At 35.0% G+C, this 11,261-nt stretch overlaps 2 protein-coding genes across 2 annotated transcripts; both read left to right on the top strand.

The window, feature by feature from the left end:
- Positions 1-5,527, top strand: HELRODRAFT_175341 (hypothetical protein; the record flags this gene model as incomplete). Its single annotated transcript, XM_009022771.1, has 4 exons — positions 1-66; positions 3,129-3,338; positions 3,426-3,484; positions 3,727-5,527. The coding sequence occupies 4 exons, from the start codon at positions 1-3 to the stop codon at positions 5,525-5,527; spliced, it is 2,136 nt and encodes a 711-aa protein (XP_009021019.1).
- A 1,811-nt stretch (positions 5,528-7,338) lies between these two features.
- On the top strand, positions 7,339-11,185 carry HELRODRAFT_175340 (hypothetical protein; the record flags this gene model as incomplete). Its single annotated transcript, XM_009022770.1, has 2 exons — positions 7,339-7,699; positions 8,430-11,185. 2 exons carry the CDS (start codon positions 7,339-7,341, stop codon positions 11,183-11,185), a joined length of 3,117 nt encoding a protein of 1,038 aa, XP_009021018.1.
- Positions 11,186-11,261: the final 76 nt, after the last annotated feature.

Genomic DNA, 11,261 nt, shown 5'->3' with positions numbered 1-11,261 from the left:
ATGAGGCTACTACTTCTGTTGCTACTGAGGCTACTACTGCTGCTGCTGTTGCTACTGCTGCTGATAGTGATGACGACGACAATGATTATGATGAATGAACAAATGAAGGAACAAACGATGAATAAAATGATGATTTATTGAACAAGCGAATGATGTGAGGTAATAAAGCAATAAAAGACAGACGAAAGAATGGAATGATAATTAAAAAATGAATGAATGAACGAGCAAATGAATGAATTCAAAAATGAATGAATAAATGAATAAAAATCATTCTCTCATTCAATCGATCCAGCCACGCTTCTCCGAGGACCAGTTCTTCAGATGGAATTGAACCTGGAAAGTTTAGTTGACTTTCTCGAATGCGATTTTCATCATCATCATCACCCACATCATAATTATCAAAATCAACATCATCATCATCAGCGGAAGCCACTCGATGATGATGATGATGATTACCATTCAAACGCAATGTATAAACCTCGTGTTGGTTCACCATCGTCACCATCTCCAACGCCAGGGTACGCTCCTTCGCACCCGTATTTATCATTTTTACCACAATCATCATCGTCGTCGTCTTCGTCATCAGCATCATCATCGTCACCATCGTCATCATTTGTATTCAAATCTCCGGGCGTTGTTTTACATCTCAACCAATCATCGTCTACATCCCTTTCATCATCATCATCGTCGTCGTCATCATCATCATTATCGTCATCATCATCATCATCGTCATCACCATCTCGATACTACAATATATACAACGAAACGTATAACAAATTATTGCTGATTACGAGGCGTCTGATTGGAAAAACCCACCAACTACAACAACAACAACAACGACAAAAACAACCAAAGATAAAAAATAATGAAGATGATGTCAACGACGACGACGATGATGATAGTAATGATAGCGATGACGATGATGATGATGATGATGATGATGATGGTAGTCATGGGAACATTGCGATGTTAGGTAACGCAGAAAAGGTGAGTTTTTTTACTCTTTGTTCGTCTGTTCTTTGTTTTTATTGTTTGTTTGTTATCTATTCTTTGTTTGTTAGTTTTTTTTTGTTTGTCTTAATGATTGAGCGGTTGATTGATTGATCAATTGTTTGTTTGTTTTTTGTTTATTCGTTCGTTCGTTCGTTTGTTTGTTTATTTTTGAATTGCCTTCTTGATTGCTAAAAACAAATTTTTGTCCATAATTACTACTACTACTACTACTACTACTACTGCTACTACTGCTACTACTGCTACTACTACTACTACTACTACTACTACTACTACTACTACTACTACTGCTACCACTACAACTACTACTACTACTTCTGCTGCTGTTGTTGCTACTACTACTACTAATACAACTACAATCAGAGCACTATTGAACTAATGTCTGATCGTAAAATGACAAAATGGCTGAAGCCCCTCGCCGCAAGAAAAACAAAACGCAACCTCGATCAATTTTTATAGCGCCTTAAGGTGAAATTATGAACGTTATAGAAGTTGGTTTGTAGTAGTATCAAGAAATAGTGGATGGGTGGATGGAAAAGTGGATGAGTAGTTGAGAAAAATGGATGGATAGATGGATGAAAAGTGGATGAGTAGTTGATAAAAATGGATGGGTAGATGGATGAAAAGATAGATGAATGAATGGATAAAGTGATGGGTTATAGAAGTTGGTTTGTAGTAGTAGGATCAAGAAATAGTGGATGGGTGGATGGAAAAGTGGATGAGTAGTTGAGAAAAATGGATGGATAGATGAATGATGTGATGGGGCAAGACGATGTCAACCCTGCTTGAATTTTAGTTACCATTGTTGTCATATGCCTAATTTTAATTATTTGTTTGTCGTTTTGTGTGTGTCTGCGTACGTGTTTGTATGTCGGTATGCATTTGTATGTTTGTTTGTTTGCATGTATGCGGATGAATGAATGTTTGTATGCGATTGTATATTTGTTTGTATGAGATTGTATATTTGTTTGTATGTGTTAGTAGGTTTGTTTGTTTGTGGTTGGGTGTTTTTATGTATGTAGTTGTATGTGGTTTTATGTATGTAATATGTAATAAGGGAGCAATTGCAATTGAATCTTCTACAGAATCATATACACTTACCTATTATTTTTTAGACAATGCAAAGCTTCTATTTGTAATTTTGTTACTGTTGTTTGTTGTTGCTGTCGTTGTTACTATTCTTGATGTTTTGTTGCTGACGTTTGTCATTGTTGTTGCTGTTGTTGTTGTTGCTGTTGTTGTTGTTGTTGTTGCTGTTGTTGTTGTTGTTGTTGCTGCTGCTGTTGCTGTTGTTGTTGTTGTTGTTGTTGCTGCTGCTGCTGTTGCTGTTGTTGTTGTTGTAGACGATAGTTTTACGAACAGATTATCATTTGTCTCTGTTATCTTAGTTATCTATTATCTATGTTATCTGTCGTAAATTTTGTTATCTTTGTTATCGTTTTCACGTTGGCGTTAATATGATGTCTATTGTCCTGAAGCCATTGAGCGATAATTTGTTTACTTCCGGCAAATAACGTACCATCTCGGTTGCATCATTCTTTGTTTGCTTGGTAATACGTGACAGAATAGATGTGTATGTGTATGTTTATCATTTTATGTATGTATGTATGTGTGTATGTATGTATGTATGTATGTATGTATGTATGTATAAATGTATGTATGTGTGGATATATGCCTTTAACCGCCCTGAGGCTAATATTTGTCATCAATTTTTATTTATTTTCCATGTTCGTTGCTGTGATTGTGCTGATGACGATGACGACGATGATGATTATGATGGTGATGATCGATGATGATGACGATGATGATGATGATGACGATGATGATGCAAACGTCGTTGCGGTCTTTCATTGTATTAAAGATCGGTGTCATTGTAAAGTGCTCTGAGGGTTTGTATGGTGTGTGTTCGTGTCTGTGTTTGTTTGTTTTTGCGTGTGTGTGCGTTTGTTTGTATATTTTTTTGTGTCTGTTTTATGTTTTTTTCAATAATTTACAAAAATTTAAAATGTTATTTAGTTTGAAACCACTTTAAAAATTACAAAAAATAAAACAAAATTACAAAAAAAAAGAATTTAAAATTATTAAAATTAAAAAAAAATTAAATTTTCTCTCGCCAGGTGTGTAAGGACCTGACAGAACGGGCCCACAGATCTTGCGTAACTGTTATAGCGGAGGCGAGGAAACAATGCTTTGGGGTGACAGAGGCCCTTGGCACGGTCTACAAACACGCCCGCAACATTCTGGATAGCATCAACCCGGACCGCTGGCTCACCAAACAGCAACTGCTGTCTAAGAGACAGAAGTATAATGAGATGGTCGCCCAACAGGTCGCCCAACAACAACAACAACAGCAGCAGCAAGAAAATCGCCAACGACATCAACAGCCACAGCAGCAACTACAACAACAACCACAGGAATTTCTCGCAACAAATTTAGCACTGAAGAAGGCTCACATATCACGCGCTCTGAAAAGGTTACTGGGGTGGATGGGTTAATTAAATTATCTTCTCTAACGCCATGTGCAATTATTCCATAGAGGTGTTGTTGTCTATAGAATGGAAAGCAACCTGAAAAAATTCGAAATAATTTTAAGATTAAATTTAAAATTAAAATCACGATTTAATAAATATTAACGTTGAAACTCGTTTTTGGGTGTTTTAATTTATTTCTAAGATGAATAAATTTATATAAAAATTTGAAACTTTCAACTTTCAGGCAAATAGATGAACGGTCATATTTAAAAAATTTTCTACCATCATTACCAGCTCTACCTTCATCTTCTTCCTCTTCTTCATCATCATCATTCTCATCCTCATTATCGTCATCGTCGTCATCGTCATCATCGCCTTCATACTCATTCAACGGAAATACCGAAACCGATAAAGACGTTTGCAAACCGCTAAACGAGCAAAAAATATGCCAGCCCTTATCCGATACGGTTTCGATATGCAGCCCATCTTCATGGGCCGATGAAGCTCTCAAGGAAGTTGCCGAATCAACCGCTAAAGTCGTAGCAACTCTGAAATTTGAAAAAATAAAAACAGAAAAACAAGGTCTGGAGTTTGGTGGTGGTGGTGAGAGAAATTATGTTGATGGAGGAGATGTGGTGAATGGTGATTATGACGCATATGGAACTGCTGGCAATATTAAATTCGCCGGTATAGGAGATAGTGATTCAATCCATGGTGTGGAGGGGGGCGTCAGGTATAAAATTATTACCCCCCAAAGGAGTAAGATCGATCTTAGAAACAGCAACAACATCAATGCAAACGCCAGCATCAGCAGAGCCGACACGCAGTTAGAAACTTCAAACAAGATAAATCACAATGTGACAAACTTCAAGAGTTGGTCGTACATACTCGCCATCTTTTCACACATTTACAGCCAATTGCTGGCTCTTCCGTTAGCTTCTCTTATCCTATTGGTTGCCGCTCGTCGTCACGTCATCACATTCTTGACCAATGATATTCAAGGAAATATTATTGTCGACAGCTCATTAGTCGCTTATGATCTATATTCAACTAATCGTTTTGCGGGTAAGAAAAGTATTTTCCCGCTAAAAAATTTTGAAAAAAAATTATTGGTTGACAGAACTGAATGGACTTTGAGTCGAATTGAAAGGAATCATTTGCTTGTCGGATGTGAGATGGTCCTTGTGAGTTTGGTGATGTCTCTTGCGTTGGTCATCATCAACAAGTCGTTGGCTGAATCGGCAGGTACGTCTCATCTCGTTTGCTGGAGTGCTGATGAGGAGTCGAAGAATTTCTTGAAAAGTAAAAAAGAAGTAGGAGCCATCAAGTCTGTTGACGGTCACGAGGCAGTGGTCGAGATGTTACAAATCTTGTTGAATATCGCCCGCTTGGATTCGAATAAAACATCAGTCGAAAATATTGATTCCGCTTTCAGTGGTGTTTGCAATTTTCAAATCGGTAATGTTCCTCTACTGACTATTCTCTTGATCGTTCTTTTGAATGTTCTGATGATGATGAGCGTTGTGCTGAATGTACCGATAACCAGAATGAAAGACTCGATAATGAGCTACTACTACCCGGCTGTGAAAATGCGAAGAATAACATCTCTCCACGACAACCTGTTACGAAATCGCCCCGAACAACTCAATTTCATCAAAAAGTCCGTCGACAGAAAAGTTGAGAAAATAAACCAAAAAAAATTATTTTTTCCCCAATCAGGAAAAAATGACAGAAAATGCAACGTCATGACGAAGCCGCTGGAAAGACGACTTCGAACTCTACTGTCCTTGAATGTTTGTTTCTCTTGCAAAGAAACCGTCAAAGAGGTCTTCAACTGCCCGCAAGGTACTTGCGACGCGATTTTTTGCGCCCTTTGCTTCGAAGATTTCTCCTCAAACTGCCCACACTGCGTTCGGATGGACAAATCAAATTTGACCTTCTGTGCGAATGTCGAAAGACGGGCCACAGGCGACGTATTCTCGCAAAGTTTGGCGAAATGTGCGACTGGTTATTACGGAACTATGAGTGAAGAGGCATATTTATAATTGCTTGATTTCGGCAATTATATAATTAAATTATCAATGTAATTATGTTTTTATTATTAATAAATATTTTGTTGTCTTTGAAAGCATAATTATCTTCTTTATAGAAAGGTTATTTTTATTGTGATTATTTTCCTTATACTACTGTGCTGCGTTGTGTTATTTCATTATGGCATTATTCTTATCCAAATCAAATTATTTTTGCCATCACCATTACTGACGTTATCATCTTTATCATTCTTCGATGGATCTCATGCTAATATAATTATCAATCAGAAACATTATCATTTTATTGTCGTCTTATCATTTTTCATCATCCTAATCCTCCTAATATCATTATGATTAGGTAACAGCTATCGTCATCTCGTCATCCACATTGACATCATCTGCAATACAAACGACATCTTTTTAAGCACATTCTCTTGAAGTTTGAATTGGATTTGTTTTAAATCATTATACCAAAAAAGCGTTGGAAATTTTAGTAAAATTATTAGTTTTAATATTTAAATAAGAACAAATTTTATTAGAATGAAAAAATAAATTAATTATGTTGTTCTTACGTTCAATTTATTTCATTCCGATCTTTTGAAATGTATTATTTGTTAATTATTCGAATTTTTTTAAACCTGCAAAATATCACAAAATGGTAGTATTATGTTTATTTTTTTAATAAAATTAATTTTGTTTTTCCTTTTTTCCTTTGAAGGTGATAAATGATTATGGCTGGGAAAACTAAAATAAAATAGCAACATTGTTGTAATAGCAGTATTAAGTTGCGTATAGTAGTAACTGTGATGAGTTCCATTAAAATTATATGATAATTCTGAAATATGGCTTTAAAACTAAATGAACTAATTGAAATTTTCTGTTTGCCTACACTGCTGGCGGAGAATAATCAAGTGAGATAAAGATGACAGATTAGAAGCATTCGATCTTAGGCCAGATGTAAGCAGCGTTGTTACTAAAAGTCAGTAAAACTCAGTTTTTAGACAGGAATATTTATAATTTTTAGTTTTTAGACGCGAATAAATATGAACTATGCAATATGATTCATTATTTTTGGGAATGTGGGCTGCTATAGTGAATTAAGCTGGTAGTTTGTTATTCGATTCATCTAGTACTCAATCCCTGAGTATCTATGGAAATATAGTATCTTGAATTGACTGAATAGTTATCATTATGAACTATGTACTATAGCTCAATTTTTTAAAATGTTGGCTGACATAGTGAATTAAGCTGTTAGTTTGTTTCTATATACATGCAGTACTCACTCTCATAAGCGTGAAAGTGTCTATTCTAGTAGGAATCGAAATTCCGAGGTTTTTATGAAAGTTATTATAAGGTAATTGTATATTAAATATTGATAGATTGTATTTTATAAAAATGCATTCCACATACTTAAGGAATATAACTTTATACATTTTATTCTATATATGTGTTTTATACCTGTCTAAATTTTTATTATAATAACTTGAATTCACTTTTAGCTCCTTTTAAAATAATGTTTACATCTAAAAAAACTATAAAGAAAAACAATCTTTTAAGAAAAAATTCATTTTTATTTCGCTTTTCCGTCAGCTGATTTAATTTAAATAAGTTTAAAACTTTCACAATTTTTAAACTAAATATTGTTTTGGTTGATTTTTATCTAATTTTTATCCATAATTTTTGTTAACGACAATCTCATGAAAACCAAATCAAATAGAAATGATTTCAGCTGATTATCAATTATGTTTTCAGCTATTTTCACTTAATTTTTATATTTTTATAAGTTTAATTAAATAAATTAAATAATTAATTAAAAATCGATAATAATGGAAAAGGAAGTGTTGGGTGACGATGACAACAACTTAAACCCATACTTAGTTAGGGCTCTCTACGATTTCAATGAGGCCCAAGAGGGAGAAATACATTTTGAAAAAGGGGATGTTATACTAGTGACCAAACAAATTGACAACAACTGGTTGTATGGTAGGAATGAGTCCCAGAATAAATTAGTGAGCAATAATGTTGATGATTCAAATCCGTATCGTCGAGATTGTGATACAGAAGGATGCTTTCCAAAATTGTATGTGGAGTTATGTGCATTACCAGGTTATTCAGGTCTGGGAGAGGTCTGTCTATCCATTGCCTCCTTCATTACAGGTATTGATGGGGATCTGAATTTTGAAAAAAGTAAGTAAGTTTGTTTTTTTATTAGAATCTTACTGATTTTGACAAAATTTTTTAATACTTGTAACTTATACTCAATACAAATTTTTTTCTGTATAATTTCTGCTTTGTAAACATTGCTAGATTTAACTGATACATTTTTTTTTATCAATAACTTTTTGAAATTATTCTATATTATTTATCACCCTTAATTAATTATTTAGTCATAAACTTAGAAATATTAATTAATTCATTAATTAATTCATTAATTAATTAAACAAAAACATATTATTTGTTTGCTGTTAATGGTTTGTACTTTGAAAATGGTGGTTACTACTTTTCTAATTAGTTCAACATGCTTTGTTAACTACGTAATGCATCTTATATGTCTCTTTGATTGACATATTATTCTAGTAAATAGTTAAATAGTACATATACAGTACAAAATATGAAAAATGTACATTCGTGCTTGCTATAATTAGTTATAATTATATAATTATGATTACCTATTATTATTTTTAATTTAGTTTTTTTTATTGGCTTATGTGGTGTTGTTTTTCCTTGGCCTTAGTTTGATAGTCAGTTTTTGAGTTTTTAAATTTCTCCAAAAAATTAGTTGAATTGAAATTCGATTTGGTAAATCTTTTTTTTTTTACTATGTTTTAAATGTATAAATTAGAATAGAATGAATAAGTTTAATTGTTAATTTTAATAAATTAATATTTATGAATTTGAATTAAAATTCCACGAAAAGATGAAATCATAATCCTCGAAAGGCAAATCGATGAAAATTGGTGTGAAGGATTTTCATCAAACAGCTGTACAAAAAAAGGAATTTTTCCATTAAACTTTATTAAAAAATTAAGCATATATAACAAAGTAAACAAAGAAGCAAAAAGTAAAACAAAGATAATAGCAAGAGGGGTTGTTTTACAAAATTTTGCAGCCCAACTAAGCGAAGAAATCAGTTTATATGAAGGTGATGAAGTTGAGATTTATGAAGTTATTGACGATTTATTTGTCTATGGTGCCTGCATTTTTGACCTAGATAACGTCGGACAGTTTCCAATGGATTACATATCAGTAACAGAAGGAGAGGAGAATTTAAAATTTGAAAATAAAAACTCCACCATCAAGTCTAAATTTGACTGGTGGAAGAACCCAGAAGTGCAACTGTCATTGGTTGAGAAGTACAACAAATCGACCAATCAGACGACACCTACGTTTTTGGATCAGACTGCCCCATTATCGAGATCCGATGGGTACCTAGATGAAAATGGCGACGATGTCGGTGGAGGTTTTGATGATGAAAATGATACTCGTATAAACTTAGAAGACTCCGCATCATTCTATGATAACAATAACGTTAATGGAAGGAGTAAAAGTGATGATGACGCACCCAATGGCGATAGCCATAATAATGGTTATAACGATTTTGATGGTGCCATTCAACTCAATGAAACAATAAATAACAAAAGGGGTGATAGCCAGAAGATGAATAATATTAAGCATGAAACATCCTCTGAAACTTTGATATTGAGTCAGGAATTTTTCAAAACAGTTAAAGAACACTCAAGTAATGACTTTATTACTGTTGGTGTATCGGAGAGTTTCACCAAAGAACCTGATTTAAATCATAATTTTAGAGATGCATTTCTATCTAACCAGGATAGTTATGATACTCACGATATCGATCATACATCTGAAATGTGTACAAACATGAATGAAGATATATCATATTTTAATTTAAAAAATCCTGGAGATGATTCATTTTACATCGCATGTACTTCGAAAGCAAGTGACGAACGTAAAAATTTGCGATCAGCTGCTGAAGACGACAATGAGCAGTTGAACGCCAACGAGAAAGCACATGACTATGACAATCTAATCTTCAATTACGAACATCTACTGCACGTGACTAAACAGCTAGATGAACAAGAACCCAGCACAAAAGTACTCAAAATCAAAAAGCAGTCCTCCCTGCCATCTATTCAGACTTCAAGGACTGAAAATTTCTGGCAAAAGTTGCCTTCACCTTCTGACACACAAGCAAAAGACAAAGCAGAAACTAATAATCCAACTTTAAAAACTGTCAAAGAGTTTAATTCTCCTGATATTACTAAGGTATCTGAGTCTGTAAATTTTTCAGAAACCGTTGAAGTCACTTATTTAACTGATGAAATTTCTATCAATAACGACGCGCCACCTACGTTGAATGGAAAATCGAAAGGTTTAGGTAGTGAAAAAGTTATTGAAAAAGTTGATGCTGAACCTAAATCTTTCACTAATCAAGACAAAGAATTAGCAACAAAAAAATCAGATAAAAAATTGTCATCTCAAAACAAAACCACCAAGCCACCAAATTCTACAGGCCGTCTGCAGAAACAAACGTCACTAGGTTCAAAGCAAACTACACCACCAGCATCAAAATTCGACTGCCCAGTGTCATCTTCCAAAACATCATCATCAAACTTTAAATCACCAATCAACAAATCTCCATCTCCCATTCGCAAAGCACCTTCCGGTCCGCCACCAGCACCCCCACCATCAATAAGATCATCAACTTCAACGCCCCAGCCCTCATCGCCTCTCCCGGTCACCAAAACCCCCAGGCCGTCACTGACGAAGCCAATCCATAGTTTAAAGAATGCGCTGGACGCCAAATCGATTTCCACGAAACCTCCTCCACCGAAAAAGCCTGCAAATCTTTCGTTGCGTTCATCACCCCTTCAAACATCGTCACCGTCAGCACAACCCATCCCAGCGGCTAAGGTACCAAGTACCACACAAAAACTGACTACGTGGTACGTTGCTGGGTCAGATTCCTCTGCAAAAGATAGTAGCTTTAATATTGAGTCCTTACCTACTGTGGTTACTGCTGCTGCTGCTGCTGTTGACGTTTCACCAACTAGAGGGAAAATGAAACCAGCTGTTCCGAGGAAACTTTCAGTTCAGCCAGATTCAGTTTCATCAAAACATCTGCCATCATCGTCGTTATCATCGCCGTCACCTCGCAAAAATTCAACAGCAGAAGCCGCTAATTCATCCAACGAGAAACAGAACGTTGTATTGAAATGCATTAAAAGGCCTGACACTTCTTCAAAAAACATTGCTCCAGATTTTCACTTCTCCGATTCTTCCCAGGAAACCAACCGACATTCGAAGTCATCAACACTTTACAATCAGCAATCACTCCCAACGAAACCGAGGAAACCCTGTTCTGACAACGTTCCACAGGCCTATTCTTTATCGATGCACACTCTGGATTATAGAGAACCATTTGCAAATGTAGATGATGACGAACGACAACAGCAGCTGCAACAGCAAATGCATCCGCTTAGTCTCATATTCAAAACCAACAAGATAAACATGAACTGTCGCAAGACATTTACTTCTAAGGACTTCACCCAGCCAGGAATCATGGAGCTGATAGATGTCAACATCAACTCTGACTATACATTCTCTCCATTTAAAATTTCATCTGCGGAACCGGCCGTCTCGTCCGGATAGTTTCTAATTAAAATTTCATCATTCGTCGGAGTTGCCGGTCTATCTGGATTATTTTTTACAGGATCGTCATTTTCTC

This window comes from Helobdella robusta (genome assembly GCF_000326865.2).
Source record: "Helobdella robusta unplaced genomic scaffold HELROscaffold_33, whole genome shotgun sequence".
NCBI classification, from domain to species: Eukaryota; Metazoa; Annelida; class Clitellata; order Rhynchobdellida; family Glossiphoniidae; genus Helobdella; species Helobdella robusta.
Note: the sequence above shows the minus strand (reverse complement) of the source record. Positions and strands in the feature narration are given on the sequence as shown.